General features: G+C 39.8%; 2 protein-coding genes across 5 annotated transcripts in view; one reads left to right on the top strand and one right to left on the bottom strand.

Annotated features, from left to right (window-relative positions):
* Tnni3k (TNNI3 interacting kinase) overlaps positions 1 to 16,686 on the bottom strand; it is a 279,530-nt gene extending 262,844 nt beyond the window's left edge. The window contains exons 1-4 of one of the 2 annotated variants that reach the window (XM_048453527.3): positions 16,541 to 16,686; positions 14,647 to 14,814; positions 13,377 to 13,469; positions 8,108 to 11,282 (exon numbers count right to left, since the gene is read on the bottom strand). In XM_048453527.3, the coding sequence (XP_048309484.2) occupies positions 9,829 to 11,282; positions 13,377 to 13,469; positions 14,647 to 14,814; positions 16,541 to 16,598 (1,773 nt within the window). In that variant the 5' untranslated portion in view covers positions 16,599 to 16,686 and the 3' untranslated portion in view covers positions 8,108 to 9,828. Of the gene's footprint in view, positions 1 to 8,107; positions 11,283 to 13,376; positions 13,470 to 14,646; positions 14,815 to 16,540 lie in introns of those variants that run through there. The other variant, XM_087897462.1, reaches the window with a different exon arrangement.
* A 32-nt stretch (positions 16,687 to 16,718) lies between these two features.
* Lrriq3 (leucine rich repeats and IQ motif containing 3) overlaps positions 16,719 to 18,702 on the top strand; it is a 93,584-nt gene continuing 91,600 nt past the window's right edge. Inside the window, exon 1 of one of the 3 annotated variants that reach the window (XM_087897458.1) lies at positions 16,719 to 16,979. Coding sequence is in view for 2 of the 3 variants with exons in the window: in XM_087897460.1 (XP_087753586.1) it covers positions 17,862 to 17,882 (21 nt within the window). In the remaining variant the exon portion in view is untranslated. Of the gene's footprint in view, positions 16,980 to 17,000; positions 17,883 to 18,702 lie in introns of those variants that run through there. The other 2 variants (XM_087897460.1, XM_048453523.3) reach the window with 2 other exon arrangements.

The following is an 18,702-nucleotide window of genomic DNA, read 5'->3' as shown; positions in this document are numbered from 1 at the left end:
CATAAACACAGACAGACACAACAGTAGCCCCTGCAGTGGCATTTCTTTATCAAAGGAATCACCTTCATAGGGAAACTTTAGTTCCATATACACAATGAATTCTTGTAAAGACCAGAGGTGATATTTACATCTAAACAAAAGCATTTCCTAAACTATTCTTAAAAGAGAATATAAATTAAAAACTAAAGTTTTGAAGTTTAACTTCTCAGCTCAGAGTAAATTTCCAAGCTCCTAATTGCTATTTGTTATGTCCTTGTGAGGTTTCTCGAGTCCTGCCTACATTCTGTTCTAAATATGCAGTTTATGGTGACCCAAAGCTATCCTCTCTTTTTTATTTTCCACCCAAAGACCACATCAGAACCATTCTTTTCCAACTTTAGACCAGTTCTGTGGGATCTTCTTTAGTAAAGCAGCTTTGCTGGTCACTTGGCTGGCTCCTCTGATGAGGTCCTTCACTTCGTGTGGTTCTAATTACACATTTGTGGGACAGTTTTCTGTCTTGTCATCAATAAGGTAAAATATGGATGATATATCCCTTATATCTATCAAAATGACATGTAATTAATATTTGAAATATATTTGATTTTTTGAAGTCGGAGTCTAAAGCAGTTTCTGATTTATAGATTTCATATGACCTTGCTTTTGAAGGAATCCTTTAAATTAATTTTCTAGAACCCAAATTAGACAATCAACATAATTTTGTCTTTATATGCTGCTTTGACTTCTTCTGGAAAATACTTCAATGGCATCATGAAAATGGGTGTCTAATCTCTCATAGATTTAATGCTACATGGACTGGACTGAGAGGGGTGGAGTCTATATCTTTATCTTGACCCCTTTCTTTATTTTCTTCATATATGTACCATTTTTGGTTCACTATCTCCACACTCATATCATTCCTATAACCTGTCCCTTACTCACACCATCCATTTTACCAGAGCCCTTCTACTCACAAAACTATTTCGTCACTAGAGAAAATAACAACAAACTACTGGAAAAAAAAATTGTTGATATTTAAAAGAATGAGAATGGATCATTTTTTAACACTGAGAACAATAAAATTCATATTCATAGAACATTGAAAGCTAAAACAATCAGATTTTATGTGCAAATCATTTTAGTATAAAGTTCAAAACCAGGAATGTTGGCAGAATATGGACTAGTTCTTTGCTTTAAGGCATTTGCCAAAATAAATTTGGGGACTTCCATTCTGAGAAACTAGAGAACACACAAAATTCTGGATTTGTAAATTCTCATAGGGCAATATTTTACTTATTGAATTTATCTTCCTAAAAATGTCTCAAGCAGACATCCCCCAGAAGTAAGTCTGATGCCCTCCATTCCAACCAAAGGTACCGTGATGCAGGATGCCTTGGTGTAGAGGGAAGAAAAAGTAACATAAGGATCATGATAAATTGTTGGTATAGTCGTGGTCATTATGGATTCCCCCACCCAGATATGAAATACTTGGTGGGCTAGAAAATATGTCAGGTTTAAATTAATCTAAGGTTGTTAATAAGGAGCAGTGTTTCTCTCAGTCCAGACAGAAGCAAACACAAAGTCATTGTGGGCTGGCACACATAGGACATACAGAACTGCTAGACTATGATTTACCAAGGGCAATGAACTTGAACAAATGGCCAGATACTTGAGAATGTAAGGTGTCAATTACTCAAGTAGCAACCTCCATAAACAGACACATGACTTCTGAGTATGGAGCTATCTAGTGAAGTTTCCATCACAAGGTTCCAAAAAAAGCAAGATAGATGTGCATGTGTTTGTATATATGCATGGAATAGATGTTTCTGTACACGGAGTGGTAAAATCTTAAAAGGGACACAGTTAGATATGAAAACCCCAGGGACTTGACAATGATTCAGTCAGTATGTGCTCACCTCAAATGCATGACATGGGAGCTTGATTCCCAGAATTCATTTTTAAAAGCATTAAGCAGTGTCCTGTTTGTAATCCCAGAACTGGGGAGGGTAAACAGGAGAACATTGGGGGTTTGCTGGCAAGCCATACTGGTGTTAACCAGCAAACTCCACACTAAGAATGAGACACTGTCTCACAAGAGGTATATGATGTTCCTGAGGTTGTCCTCTGGCTTCCAAACACACGTGTACATGAACATATGTGAATATAAGCACATAAGAATAAAACCTTGTGAGTCAAAAACAGAAAACCACCCCGCTTTAGCAGAATACATCCATGAACTACCTGCAGTGAGGAAATTGCATTTCATTTCAAATCCTATGTGTAATCTCAAATCCTATGTGTAGCCTGAAAAAGAAAAAAAAAACTCTTTGCCAAGTTAATAAGAATGACTGCTAAAGAAAAATATTTTAATATTATCTTTTATTTTTAATTATGAAATAATTTTAATAAACATTATGAATTCTAATTGAAAATTAAAGTCTCATCTTTCTCAAACACCTTATTTAGTATTCTGAATATTTCAGGGACTAATAAAAATAATTATATTGATTTTACTGTAATTCACACATACAGTGAAATCAAGGCTCAGTGTAAAATACAGTCAGCGTTGGACACCTGTTATTCCTGATTCCTTTCATCAACCAACTTATTATCAGTCTGTGCCATGATGATGGTATATTTTGTGTGCTTCTCAGAATAAATAATGTAAAGAGATCATTCAAATGCATATTCAGTGGGAAGCCATCTGGCTTTGTGTGAATTTATGAATATTTTAGCTTTTTCAGCCAGGCAAAGTAAAATCTGGCAATAGGGACTATCATGTAGATTCGTGACAGCATTATGAAATATTGCTTCTCTGAGTCAGTGATTGACGCGTTTACTGAAGTACGGCTTCCCTCTGTTATTGCAAACTGAGTCCACCAAAATGTGGATGATATTACATAATTACTGTGAGTCATCACTGTTCATCATGTATTCTCAGGACAGGCATGTTAAAGAAAATAGCTCCACATGGCACTGTGTCTTGGAGCTGGACTGGGTTTGGAAGCTGTGGTCGACACTGTGACCCAGATCCTTCCATAGCAAAACGACCTTAGTTCCTGCGGTGTCATTGGAAAACGAGCTTCAGCTATGAGCCCCATCCAAGTAACCTCAGCCACATAAAACCCCTTGCCCAGAGTCCCACTTCCCCGTGTGCCTTATAGCAGTATGGGTCATGACCTCTGTGCTTTAGTCTTGAGGTAGAGTTCCCCCATCATAAGCCAATCAAGACTGATTTAATAACATAAGACATTCATGACAGTGAGATATGTCTGCTCCTAGGAGTATCAATCTACTTCAAAACAGGATTATAGGCATTGAACAACCTCCATATGAAGTTTTCTTTTAGTGTGGTAAAGTTAGCTATTGGGCAAGAAACTGCCCTTGCCTCAACTGCTGACAGCATGCTGTACCAATTGGACAAATAGGATATAAAGGTAGGCAATTGCCAAACTTTTACAAGACAAGGTTGGCCAATCCTTCAAAATTCCTGCTTCACAGAAAAGTCTGTCAGATATTCTAGGTCTGTAGGCTGAAGATTGGGTGCTTCAACATTGAAGAGGAACCATGGGTGAATACCCGGGTAACCAGTTGTCTCTGTCATTCCTATAGTTTTGGAAGTTGCTTGTTCTGCATTTCCTGTTTACTTGGGTAATATTTTATTCTTCTCAGTTCTCTGTTGGATTTGAAGACTGAATAATTATAGTTTTGCCATTTTCTTTGCTGCTAAATTAAAAAAAAAAAGAATTCCACAAAGGAGATGTTAAGTTTAGAAAGGTAGAGAGTCATAAAAGTTTAAGTTATCTAAGAAAATGCCAGACCCAGCAATACCACTTTTGGGTATATACCCAAAGAATGCACAATCATACCACAAGGACATGTAGTCAACTATGCTCATAGCAGCATTGTTTGTCATAGCCAGAAACTGGATACAACCTAAATGATCCTTGACTGAGGAACAGATAAGGAAAATGTGGTACATTTACACAATGGAGTACTACACAGTGAAAAAAAATGACATCTTGAAATTTGTAGGCCTAGAAAACATTATTTTGAGTGGGGCAACCCAGACCCAGAATGGCAAATATCATATGTACTCACTTATAAGTGTCTTTTAGACATAAAGCAAAGATGAACCAGCCTACAACTCACAATCCAGAGAACATAGAAAACAAAAAGGACCTTAAGAGAGACATACATGGATCTAATTGGCAAAGGAAATAGAAAAAGACAAGATCTCCTCAAAACTGGGATCACAGGGATCATGGGAGAGGGTAAAGGGGGAGGGGAGAGGAATGGAGGGGAATGGCGAAAAATATATACCTCAATAAAAACAATTTGTAAAAAAGATCTTATTTAGCTATCCACCAGGAGGTAGGAAATAGACAAGAGTCCCAGGTAACCTCGGGTGCATGGGGGGGTGGGAGGGTTGATGGAAGGGGAGAGTGTTAGAGAGAAGGGAGTAGGGGAGGAACGGGGAAAGCTCGGTGGCCTGGGATGGGGGGGGGAGGAAGGATGAATATGGGATCAGGGAAGAATATATTTCAACTAAGGGAGTCATTTTAGGGTTTACAGGAGACTTGATTATATATGGGATCCCAGGTCCAAGGAGAGATCCCCCAGATTGTTCTCTGGACAGAGGAGAGAGTGCCTGAATCGGCCGTGGCCCATAACCATACTGATGTATATTTTGCTTATCACCATAGATCCTTCATCTGGCGAAGGACGGCGATACAGTCGGAGACCCACATTGGAGCACCGGACTGAGCCCCCCGAGGTCCAAATGAGGAGCAGAAGGAGGAAGAACATGAAAAACGAAATCAGTACTGCGAGGGATGCTATCACCCACTGATACAAGGGAACGGATCTAATGAGAGTTTACCAAGGCCAGTTGGACTGGGACTGAACGAGGAGGTGATCTAACCAGATTCTCGGAATTTGACCGGATTCTCTGAATGTGGATGGCCTGAAGTCTTTCTGAAAAGCCATTGACTATGATACTGGGACCTGTTTCCTCTGCATATACTGGATTTTGGGGATCCAGTCTGTTTGGACACTCACCTTCCTGGACCTGGAGGGAGGGGGAAGGAACTGGAACTTCCCACAGGGCAGGAAAACCTGACTACCCTAAGGGACGAAGAGGGAGGAGGAGAGGGAGTGGGGGGAGTGGGAGGGTGTTGGGAAGAGGGGCGGAAATGGAAACTTTTATAATTTAATAAAATTACTTTCTTAAAAAAAAGATCTTAAAAGATATTTCAAGGTTAGTTCTAAAAGTCATGACAGAAAGTGACTTAGGTACAAAATTTTGAACTCACCAAAATAGGATCGATAGTAGAGTACTTTCTCCAAAGCTGCCAAATTCAAATGGACTGGATATTGCTAAAATTTTGCTTTCTTGATAATTTTCATATTTGTTTATAGCTTTGGCATGTTAGAGTTAAGACCTTTACATTTTATTTAGACAAAGGGGAGGATGTTGTGGGATATTTGACCACACTGTGTGAAGATAGGTCTCTGTCCCTTCTTGATTGCCTAATGCACCTTCTGATCGGTTTAATAAAAAGATGAATATCCAATAGTTGGGCAGGAAAAGGTAGGAGGGACTCTAGGGGAGAGAGGGGAAGCCAGGGGAAGAATCTGAAAGACAGAGGATTCACCAGAACAGGAGGAAGTCAGATGTATGGTATCGAGGAGAGGTAAGGGGACCATGTGGCAGAACATGAATTAATATAAACAAGTTAATTTAAGTGTTAAGAAATAGTTGGGAACAAGACTAATAAGAAGGCTCCAAGTCATTATTTGGGATCTGGTTGTCCAAAGAAGAGTCACTTGAAGTACTTCTTTTGGTGAACCCATGGCATATTTTTTGGTGTGTTTGTGCACTAGCTGTAACAAGAGAGAAATGTCACTAAAGCTCTGCTTTCCTTCCCCCTTCTTCGCAGGACGGCTTTTGCTAACAGCTCTTCTTTGGACTAGATTTTAGGTGTTTAGAAGTTCAACCAACATTAACCAATTATAAAGATTTCTTCTTAAAATTTAATGAAATTGATTTTTGGGATGTGCAATTAGAAAAAATATAAGTTAATTTATGATTTTGTCAGTAAGGCAGCGTATTGGTGTTTTTGCATTTAAACCACTGTAAAACATAAACATATTTTTATATTTTCTCAGGATTTACGTTTTATTACAACAACTTTGAAACCCTTTTGAAGAACAGCGTATTTGTGGCTAAATTTATTTTCCCAAACCCCAAGGCGACAAGCAATAAGAAGAAAACCAATCATGTAAAACTTCATTGAGCTGTACAGCATTCTTCAGCCTGCAAATGACATGAAAGCTGATTTCAACAGAGCTGTTTTCAAAGATTTTGCCTCAAGATTTAAATCCTTTAATTCTTTTCTAGGCAAGGGAATGGTAAACTGAAACAAACCAAAACCACCCACTCTACCGAAGAGTGTATGCTATTAAATAAAATAAAAAGCTATGTATACTGACTCATTCACAAGATGTTTGTTGCAGTCAAGATTTTGAAAGCTTTGAAGGAGTCTGGAGAGTTAATAAGTAGATCAGAAACAGTGTGACATGCCTGAAGAGCAGGGACGCTGGGCTGTGTTCCAGTGAATGATACCACACCATGCACACATGGGCAGCACAAACTGGACTTAGTGGGATACTATTCTTTTTAAAGACATAAAGTTAGATTGCTTCCGAACTGCACTAAACCACAGCTGAAGAATAATCACAGCACAGATGGCCAAGAAAGACATTAGCAGAGGGACAGCAGCAGACTACTGCAGTTGGAAAGGTGGATTGAATGGTAAAATTCATGTCAGATGACATAGACATCCTTGCACCCAGTGTCTTCAAAATCATAATCCACTGACCCGACCAGCCCAGAAAGAAACACTGTTAGACATTGCATATGCAGACTGCCTTCTGACTGACATCTTCATGCACGGGTGTCAATGCTGCTGTGCTAGGAGATGGTGCTGGTGCTAGTTATTTCTCTTAAGTTTTCTCTCTTGGCTGTAATTTTGCAAATATCAATGCAGCAAGGAATCTGAAGATTTTTAGTATTTCTTTATGCTAAATTCTGCTCTGGCTCAAAATGGTAGTTAGCCAAACTACAGCCAAATTGGAAAGTCTAAGCCATGTGCTAAATTTGGTTTATTTTTGATCATGTAGATAAAAGATAACATTGCCAGAAGCCGATCTGGTGTTTTTCAACCAGACGGTAACAACCTATCTTTATTACATAGAAGCATGAAATCAGAAACTTTCATGTATGTAGACCACGGTGAGGAACAGCAGTATGTTTCCTAGTTTTGCTGTCACGTTGATCAGCAGGAAGGAGAAGTATAACTGGTCAAGGTTCTGAGAAAACAGAAAGAGTGCTCAAGTCTAAATGGCACAGTTAATTCAACCCCTTCCCACCAAGGGTCAGGCATCACTGCATAAGAGGCAGCTGAAGATGTCAGAGCGGAGGGATGGGGAACAAATGCTGTCTTCTGGTTGTGAAATGACTGTTACTGTCATGAGTTCACAGCGTTTGGGATTTCCTGCACAACAACAAGCCGGACAAAAATCAGCAGAGGAGGTAGATAGTCTCCAGGACCCACACCTTTCCAGGGAGCAATTCAAAGTGGATAGCTTCTAAAGGAGGGAGAACTGTTCTTTTGTGAGGATGTGACTACTGAGAGATGTCCAATGTCCCAGTGGATGGCCCCACGTTCATGTACACATGGGGAGCACTCACTGGACTTAGTAGGTTATTCAAACAAAAAAGACATGAAGTTGGGAGGGACACATGTTGAGAGATGAAGGATAGTTATGTTCATAGTTCATTGTATACATGTATAACATTCTCAAGAATAGAGAAAAATCTAAACTGCAGCCTTACCAATACCTTTGAAGTCACAGTGGTAGGTGCTTGGGGGACAGGCATTTATCAATAAATATGAACTGATTTCTTAGTGCTTTAGCAGAGGCTGACTTTGACTCTAAAATGCAGAAATGTACTGATTATATTGCTATATTGTTATTTGTTCCTTTCTGTATATATGCACAGAGAAATGATAAAATTCTTTGTCTAAATGTACCTACAAGAGATCTATAATAAATACAAAAATTTCAAGTAATGAAAGAATTGATGATCTTCTTTATTTATGATTTTTTCTTAGAACATAAAATTATGAATTATCCTTGACAGAACTTCTAGTAAAATTAGTATGACCATTTAATAGCATTCAACAACCATTGAAATCTCTGTAAGCAAATCAATAATTATCAAACAATATCACACATATTTTGTCCCTGGAAACCTCAAAAAAGAAATATAAATTCATTTAAATATAAGAGGGTTTTAACAGATCTTGTTTATCATCTATTTATGAAAATTTATATAAAAATAAAATTGTCACAGCAGTTATTAGTTTTCTTAAGGTAATTTAAACACAAGTATGACAAGTCTGACTCCTATTCAACCTCAACCTAAAGACATTTCACAAATGTGTTTATTATAAAGAAGGTGCACATAACCTGGAATTCCATTAATGACCCAGGTATTAATCTCAGATTCTCTATCCTAATTTCCTCCTCTTTGATCCAACTGTTTCTTCTCAGCACCACTACCAGTATGAACAGAAAAATATATAAAGCACAATATTCACTGTCAGGTCAAGAGACCTTTGGAAGGGTTAGGAATGGATTAAGTAATGCCCATGGTGAAGTGAGCAAGGCTCTCAACTATTCTCACCACCTTCTGAGCAAACAACTGAGTTCTGTCTGCATATATTTTTCAATGCAATGGAACAGCAGACCAGACAGCGTTTATAAAGTATGGCAACACATGTTCAAATTAAGAATAATTTGCACACACTTTTATCACATTTGGAAAGTTCTGTGAGACACAAACATTTTTTATAGCCTTTTCAGAGAATAAAGGTTTGACTCCCAGAACTCACACGGAAATGAGAAGCATCTGTAGCTCCAGTCCCAAGAGTTGTAATTCCTTCTTCTGGCCCAGTGGTTCCCAATATTCCTAATGCAGTGATCCTTTAATACAGTTACTCATGTTGTGGTGACCCCCCAACATAAAATTATTTTCATTGCTACTTTGTAGCAATTGTAATTTTGATAGTGTTATGAATTGTAATATAAATATCTGTGTTTTCTGACGGTGTTAGGTGACTCTGTGAAAAGATTATTTCATCCTCAAAGATGACCCACAGTTTGAGAACAGCCCTTTTAGTCTCTATGGGAACTGTATGTGGTGCACATGCATACATGCAGGTAACACACTAGTGCACATAACAGAAAACAAAACAAAAACTCAAAAGGAGAAATAACAAAAAAGGACAATGCTCTTTAAAACTTTAACAGGGGTTTTTGTTAGGTACAGTCTCATTGTGACAAATAACAGTCATCAATGTCACCTAGAGCTTCATTAGCCTGCATTTCCAAAGATAGGAAATCATCCTCTAAAACAGGAGTCTTTATTATGTGAGTGAAACAGTATCCCACAAACCGATCTTTACCAAAAACAAAGCTATGATAGTGTAAAATGTAAAATTTATTTAAATATATAAAACAGCATCACTTTCCTGAATTCTGGAATGTTTTCCCATCAGAAGTGGCTATCTGTACCTTTGTCATTATTATGCTTCAGCAGTTATAGTAATGTAATTTTAATCATGTTGCTTTACTGAAACAAGTCAAAAAGAGGTAAAGAAAAAGAAAGGATGAAAGGAAGGAAGAGAGAGAGAGAGAGAGAGAGAGAGAGAGAGAGGTCAGAGGTCTATAGAAAATGCCTGCATATGCAATCCTGTTGACAGGAAAAATACATCGTATTTAAGATTTCCTCGAATCAGACTGTCTTTTACTTGCACTAATTTCTAGAAAGATCTGCTCCCTGTGAGCCAGCATGTCCCGTACATCTTTGCAGAGCAGCATTTCCTGGATGGACAGCAGCTTGAAGCTGCGCAGGTTGAATGGTGAGCGGCTCTGTACAGCACCCAACATCCCGAGGGATGCGGCAACCGATTCCCTCAGAGAGGAGCAGACAGGGAAGATGCGAGCAGTCCACAGGCTCAGGCGTGTCTGACTTCCGGAGAAGAGTTCCTCTGTAGCTTCAAGGTTCCAAATATCTAAGCAGAACATAAAGCAGACTCCGAAGAACTGCAGAGTCTTTATATCTGACAGGGTTTGAACACTTTTTTTCAAGTTGTCTTGCATACCAAACACCATGGTTGAATACTCTACATGTCCATTCATCTCCACACTTAAAGAACAAAGGAAAGAATATGGCGGCAGGACAGTGTTTGCTATGATGGAGCCGCTAATAATGCAGTTTTCCCCGATGGACACCTCAGGTCCCAATCTGGAATACTCTACAACTGACCCAGGGGCCACATGGCATCCTGAGTCCAGTACACTGTGAATGACACAGGGTGTCTCACGGGAGCTTTCAGGGACATCTGAAAAGACACTGAAAGCTACGGGCTGCAAGCCCAGCTCTGACCTTAATGTACTATCAGAAGTGAAATGAAGCAGATATTCTTCCGTTGTTCCAATGTGATAAAATTTGGAGTTATTAAGAACAATGACATTCAGTGGTGTTCCCTTGAGGAGGTGGAATATTTTCTGCCTCATGTCCAACAGCTGGGACTCCTCTTTGGTGACGTGTGCCGTGTTCCTGGTGTACTCTGCGGTTGCTCCAGGTCCCAGGGCCTGCAGAAAGTCACCATAGGCATCTATTTCACAGTTCAGTGGGCCTACACTTCCATAAAAATCAAGTAGCTTTTGGGCTGATTGATGATCCATGTAAAATAGGCTATCTGTGTAGACATACTCAGAGAGCAATGGAAGAGAGGCAGTGTCACCCCCAGCCAAGTCCTGTTGACCAACGTCTCCTTGTCTATGCACAGCATTAAAGTGATACATGTCTTCAACGCTAGGCTTATGGAGGAAACGGTGACACTGTCTGTACTCAAGATCACCATGTTGTGAGGAACTGGCAGAGTCCAAGACAAATACTCCATGTGTGGTGCCAATAGCCAGACTAGACGGATGGGCTAAGGCAGTAAAACCAGGCCTGTCAAATGCAATGAACTCTGAGTCCCCAATACTGTACAGTTCAATATCATCTGCACAGGTGACCAAAACTCCAGGCTTCATGTGTGCAGGGAAATCCATGTACATGGCTAGTTTCAACTCTAACATCTGACAAATGGGCTCACCAAGTGGCAAAGCTGTGAAGATTTTTCCTAAAGCACTTGCATTGGGAAGACGTTGACTGTAACCACCTATAAAAAATTGTAAAGGATATAAAAAATATGTTAAGAGATTTTCAAAATCTGCTGGTACCAGTTATAGCATAACATACATCTGAAGATATCTAATACTAAGTATCTAATCAAAATTAAAGGTAGAATGGGAAATCCAGACTTTAAAGCCATCAAAGAGTGTTTTCCATATGGCAAGTTGATGCAGTGCAATTCTAGAGACTCTAGGTCAGGACACACAGAACCTGGCTAGCAAGCATTCTCAATCAACTGCATAACTAACAAAAGAACGGTTTTTAAAACTTGGTCTTCTGTGTCCATTTCTAACAACACGTTCCAACCATGGTTTATGCCATGATTAGGGATGTACTAGAAAAAGCTGTAAAAGACTAGTGCAGTTTAACAGTTTCAGAACCTACTTCTCTTGTTAAACATCCACTTCATGAGGGATTGCCTTCAACTCATGAGACATAGAAAGTAAATGGAAATTGACTTAAGAACAATTTATTTAATTACACCACTTTTTCATTTAAATTGGCTTTTCCTTTCTAAGATGAACATCACTGTGTCTTGATTTCTGAAATGTGTCCTCTTAAACACACTGACGTCTTGAATCTTCTTATGCAAAGGACAGGTGTAGAGTGAAGTGCAGACTTGTGCATTGGGGAGGGTCAATAAGGAGTACACCAATGGCTCAGCATTGGAAAGGGTTGATAAGAAGCGCACCAATAGCTCAGCATTGGGAAGGGTTGATGAGGAGTGTACCAATGGCTCAGCATGCTTTGGCTGGGACCTGAGAACATACTGCAGTCAGCTGCAGTACCATGAAACAATGCAACATTTAAAGAACTTTGTACACAGAACATTGTTCAAGAAATAAGAGCTAAAAATAATCTTAACTGCTTTCCTTTTCAAAGATCAGATGATAGTAAAGTTTACACTAAATGACAATCAAGGAGACTAGTTCACAACCCAGGCAAACCTTGAGAAATGAGGACACAGGATCCCCTAACCTGAAATGACACTTATTTTCATGTATTCCACACTGTCTTACTGGGTAATTTATTTATCCGATACAATGCAATGTTTACATACACAGTAGTTATGCACTGATATTCTAGGAATTATCAAAAGTCCACGCTCAGTGCAGACACACTTCTATTACCCCTCAGATGCTTTCTGTCCGTCACTGTCTGAGTCTAAAGAGATGGATGGAATGCCAGGATTCGAGGGCACACCACATTCTGCCTATCTACTTTCTGATGTCCAGTTAGTTTTACCTTGATTCTACAAGACAGTGAATTGTTCTGCATTCTTAATTTTTCTTGAAAGCAGGACTTAGATGAACTAGGCTGTGGTCATCTGACAGCATATGACAGATGGTCACATGACTTTGCACGCAACTTGGAATTAGAAAGTATCTTTGATGGTACGAAGATAGATGTTCTAAATTATATGTCCCAGGTCAGTGTCAGCCCTTGACAAAGGTTTCACCAGCCCACCAGAATACAGAGATAAACAACAGAAGTTTCCAAGCACCAAATGTTTTATATGTGTATTGAATTAAAAAACCTACCAACTATTCTGATAACATCCTTCTGTTTTCTCTCTTTTGAAATGCTTTATGTACTTTTCATGTATATATATTTATATATTCTGTATTTTTGTCATTTTTCTTCTGTATTTAGAACTGCTAAATATTGAAGCAGGGTAGAAGTTTTGAGAAATGTTTAATCATCATTTTATCATCATTCATTCTCTTTAATAACAAAACCCCCCTCCAGACTCCTGAGAAATGTCCATATTGTCAGGAGTTTTGTGAAACAATTCTCTATTTGCAAACCAAAAATGAAATGATAAAATATCCATAAAAGATTATGTACATAATCTACAATGGTAAGAAAATGTTTTGTGAAGATCAATATACTTACATACTGAAAACAGCAAACAAGAAACCCAAAAGCCATGGACATTTATTTCCAAAGCGAACTAACACCACTGAATTTCCAAACAAAATAAAATACAGGGGAAATAATTTACAAGGGAGATAAAGGCCCCAAGGCATCAGAGGCAGGAAACTCAAGGGCAAATGTAAATGAATAAGCAGTCAGTTACCAGAGTGAATCAGCAGGACTGTGAAAGACTTCCACTTATCTCCATAGAGGCTTCCCAGACACTGAAGAGCACAGAATGTTGATCCTCCATTTCCTTAAAAACAATTCAAAAGAATAATTTGCCTCACAGAAAACTACTAAAATTTTTCTATGATGTTATATTTAATGATATAATTTTGAAGATGTGAATTTTGTCAATATGAGGTAGACAGAATAAGAAGGTACTGCCAGTGGAACAGATAAATCACAGTAAATAAGCAAACACACAGCTAATCAAGGAACAAAGCAGCTAATAATCTCAACACTAGTAATGAAAGAATTGATAAATTACATAATCTATGACCCTAGACCATGAAATCATATGCAGCTGCCAACCAGGAAACTTGCTTAATGACGTCTTCCAAATGACACAACTCAACACGCAAGTTGGAGTTTCAAATTTTAACATTTTTCAAAATGTTAAAGAACTTATTTGTACAAAATATTTTAAATGTTGTCAATGCACTGTATCCCCAACTCTTCTCTACAGAAGGGACATCAGACAAGTGCTGACCAACAGTGATGATCAGAATAATTCCAAGGTCATAGACATGCATTCTCTTCCTGGCACCAAGAGGCTTTCGCTTTTTTTTAATCATATGAATCACAATTTTAGGGATAAATTTTATAAAAATTAAACTACTTTCAAGGGAAACAGAAAAAAATAAATAAATTTCAAAGCAAAATACTTTAAGCAATAACTACAAGAAAGTAGAAGAAATGATTTGCAATTCCCTCTGTACGGAATCAAAGGTAAACTATAATCTATTTATTTGCAGTGATGACATAGTTTGAATTAAATGGGGTTTAAATACATATTTTATATTACTTTAAGTGACTGGACGTGGTCTGTTTGTATTCCATAATTTGGTCCAAAGAAACCAAATATATACATAAGTTTCCCCATTTGTTTTCTTCATGTGAATGTCTGAAAGACTACTGGATTGGAAAAGTACTTGACAGAACTTCCATTGAGGTCTATTGTAATTTATTAAAGCAAAAAAAGAAAAATCTTTTAACTAATTTTCTATACGAGTTCTCTTCAAGTATCAGTGACTAAGAATCTTTGCTCTGATATTCACCTTGTTAAGAGGAGATAATTTAGATTCAGATTTTAAAGTCTGTAAAGGTCATGTATGGAGATAAACAGTTTATAAACTACAAAGCTCAGATAATTATGCAATTACTATATTGCTTAGAATCTGTTATAACAATGACCATAAAGTGTATACCAATTTTGGTTCCTGCAGGATCAGTGAAAACATGGTACTGAACTCCAAGGGGCAATTCCTTTCTCTTCAGCTTCTCTGACAGCTGTTGCTTGTAAGCAAGTTCCTGCTTTTCATCAGCTGCTGTTAGTGCAACTACATCCCAGAATTTTCCAGCTGCCACCGGTTTGCCTATTGGAAAAATAGCAAGATTTATATATTATCAGAATTCTCTATTGTAAGCTTGCGTATTTCAAAAGAGGAGAGGACAAAAGAATAACCATTAACAGCTTCCAAGATGATACAAAAACCAACCAAACAACAATAAAAAACAGAATAATCTTTAGCTTCAGTATCTAGGAAGTTTCATGAATCAGAGCCCTTAATGTTCCCTGGCTGAGAAATATCAACTGTACACTCCTTTTTTTCTGATTAGAAATGTGGGGTTTTTTGTTTTTGTTGGTGTTTATTAACTTTTTCTTTCTTCTTTTTACTCTATGCATATCAGGGAAGCACCCAATCACTGAGCTACATTCCTAGTTGCCTCTTTATTAATTTTTGAGTGTGTCTTACTAATTGACAGACTGGCCCTGAATGCTTCCTGTAACCCAGTCAGGCCTTGAACTCTGACCCTGCTGCCTCAGCCTCCCAAGTAGATAGTAGTCTTGCAGCCCCAGGCTCAGCTCTTATTATTTTTATTAATTTATGATGAACAACTACACTTACACAGGCCATCAGAAAACCACACAGAACTTAGAATCAAATTTTCCAATGGACTCATTCATTGACAAACTGCACTGGCAAACAATGGGACCCTCTCCTTTACCAACAAAAATATTAATAGGGTTTTAACGAAGGGGCTCTAGCTGGCCTGAGCAGGACATCATGGCACTGGCTTTGCCCTCTTCCTTCCTTCTCTCTTCCTTGCTAAAAACCATTAGATTACTTTCCTAAAGTTAGTCACCAGGGTCTGCCTATTCCCTCATTGGGCCACTCCCTCCCCCTGACGCTGATGACCAAGTTACAGCTGTCAAAGTATTGAAGTCCAGCAATCAAAAGCTCCCCTTTGGCTTCCCTAATTAACACCAAAATCAAAATTAAACACCTCGTTCTAACACTGTAGAAACTGCCATTGGTCTATGGGCCATGTCTGTCTCCTCTCTCTTCCAAGAGGTCCCTTGTCCTCTACCTTCAATCTTTTGTCTCTTATTCCCTGCTCTTTGTCCCTCTGGGATAAATAAATATAGGTGCTGCGAACATGGTTTTAGGTTGTCTTGTGGAAGATACCTGACCTTCCATTTAACAAGTTAAAAGAGAAAAGGGGGCAGAGAGAAGGAAAAGGACAGAGGAATGGAGGAAAAGAGGGAGGGATTCGTTAGCTAGGATTCAATAATTCCAAACATCATGATATCCAAATATAAATCCCTATATTTTAGATAGTTACAAATACCAGCTTTATCAGACAGCTGTTCAGAGAAGCACAAGCACCCATCTGTTTTTTCTCTAAAGGGAAAACTTAAATTTGTAATTTTTAAAGTCATAATTGCCTTCAGATTGGAGTTTAAATAGGAATAGGCTGGTGAGCTATGCAGGGGACTGGGAGAAAAGGGAAGAATCTGGGCAAAAACACCACTTCAGACTCTGTAAGCAAACTGACTTCTAACCAATGAGCTAAGCGATGTTTTCACATGTTACATGTGTGTTACATGCACAGCCTCACAAGCCACGTTAATCATTCTCTTGCTGCTTCATCCTGACATCCAGGATGAGGTATGCACAGATCTGCAAAGGGAGAAGCGGAAGGCAGGCAGGACGGGGCGGACAGGAAGGAGTAGAGGACAGGAAGCGGCGAGGGGGTCCGTGGGAAGAAGGCGCCCCTCGGAGCACGGGGCCAGAGAACTCCGTTCCGCCAGGGTACCTCTCATTTCTGAAAAGAGCCGCAGTTTCCGCAGGGTGGCTTCGCGGAGAGACGCCATGGCCCGACTTCCGTGAGCCCTCACAGTGCACGCGCGCGCTCCGAAGGCCCCGCCCCGCCCAGGCCGTGCACGCGCTCCAAAGACCAAGCCCCGCCCAGGCCGTGCGCGCGCGCGCTCTCTGAAGACCACGTCTCTCCTTGGCCGCGCGTCTACGTCACCGCGCCCCTGGAACCCCTGGCAGACAGGAAAGAGCTAGGATGGCCTGAGCGTGCGCGATCCACGTTGCCCGGGCAACGCTCCGTGATGCCGATGGGCACCTAGCTGTTCCGGGCTGCCCGGGGCCTGCGCCGTCGGTTCCCGCCTCGCTAAGTCTGACAGCCCGCGGCCCGCCACGGCGGACCGGGCCGCCGAGGACAGTGGAACCATCCCCCAGATGCCGAGGTGACCTGCTCGCACAGAGCTGCCATTCCTGGAGGAACCTCGGGCTCGCCCGCGCCCCGCGTCCTCCCACCTCTCTATCAGGCAGTCTGCTTGAACTCGTGCCTTCTGTCAGCATCAGGGCACTCAGTTATCTCCACTCGCTTCTCAGAGTCTATGGAAGGCATAGATGAGGACACTCAATGGGGCCCAATATTGGGGAGTCAGCCTTGTTGAACTCGCTTTCCTTGGACGATAACATGTATTTCTCTTTTCGAATGCCTAGTTTATAACGAGTTCTACAGGCTAATCTCCCCATTCTGACACATAGCATGTAGTAACAACATTTAAGGACAGCTTTTCAGTATCAGACCCAGAAATTCTATCATACTCTGCTATTTGGCTTGAGAAGTTTCCCTTCATTAATGTCTTGCTCAGAATTCTGCAGAACAATTTCCTATGAACTTAACTAATTTTCTAAGTAAGCTTAGTTTTTTTTAAATTTTATTTAATGCCGCGATCTTAGCCTTTAATTCTGTATTTGAAGGAGAGACATTTGTGGAGAAAGATTACTGTTTCATAGTGCATTTTTTTGAAGGAAATTTAAAAAATATAGAAAGCTAAAGGGTCTGAGAGTAACAGCAATATAAAGTCAGATTTGTGGTTCTGACTCTTGAGTGAATCGGAGTAAAGGGGTCACACTGAAAGGTATCTGTGTGTGGAGCGAGAATACAAGCAGACAGTCTTATTTGGAGGCTACCGAAGTGCCAACAGGAAAGATTTGGTGGAAATTTAAAAGATAATAATGGGAAATAGTGAGAAATTGTTTAGATTCCAAAAACATCCCAAAGACAAAACCAACATCTGTCCCCTGATGGCGGATAAAAGAGATGAGGAAAGCCATATATGGGGAAGCATAGTGAAGTGGTAAGAGGGTTCCTTTAATTTAATATTCGATATGTAGACTAAACATGTATGCGTTTACAGTAGAAATTGCTTGTGTGTCTGTGTATGTATGTATGTAGTTCTGGAGATCAAGACAGGTTTGGCTAAAAAAATTTGTGAGTTCTCAGAATACTGATGGGGTATTTTTTCTTTTCTTTCTTTCTTTTTTTTATTTTCCAGATGTGGAACTGTATTGAGAGCCAAACAGACTATTAAAGGTCAAAAGGCCCTACATATTAAAGTACCACACATTATAAGTTGAAAACAAAAAGTCTTAATAGTTCGTGTAGCCATTGCTCAGGAGACACCACGACCATGGCAACGCTTATAAAGGAAACATTTAATTGGGACTGACTTACAGTTCAGAGGTTTATCCATTATCATGGCAGGACGCATGGTGGCACACAGGGAGACATGGTTCTGGAGAAGGAGCATAGTTCAAAATTTTGATCCACAGGCAGCAGGAAGAGACTGTGTCAATGGGCGTGGCTAGAGCATCTGAAACCTTAATCCCACCCCCAGTCACACTCTTACTCCAAGAAGGCCACACCTCCTAACAGTGCCACTGCTTATGAGCATATGTGCGCATTTTCTTTCAAACCACTACAGTAACCAAATTAAAAATATCGTATGGGGCATCATGCCCGCCTCCCCTCTCCATGCTGGACGCCGCTGTGTCCTGAGCTCCAGCAGAGCTTATACAACTGGCACAGCCGCTGTGAGTTCGTGAGTGCAGCTGCCCTGTTGCATCTGGCTCTCACCTCTTTCTGCTTCCCTTCCACGGTGATCCCCGAGCCTTGGG

Source organism: Myodes glareolus, chromosome 17, assembly GCF_982192425.1.
Source record: "Myodes glareolus chromosome 17, mMyoGla1.1, whole genome shotgun sequence".
NCBI classification, from domain to species: Eukaryota; Metazoa; Chordata; class Mammalia; order Rodentia; family Cricetidae; genus Myodes; species Myodes glareolus.
This window is presented reverse-complemented; position numbering and strand designations above follow the sequence as displayed.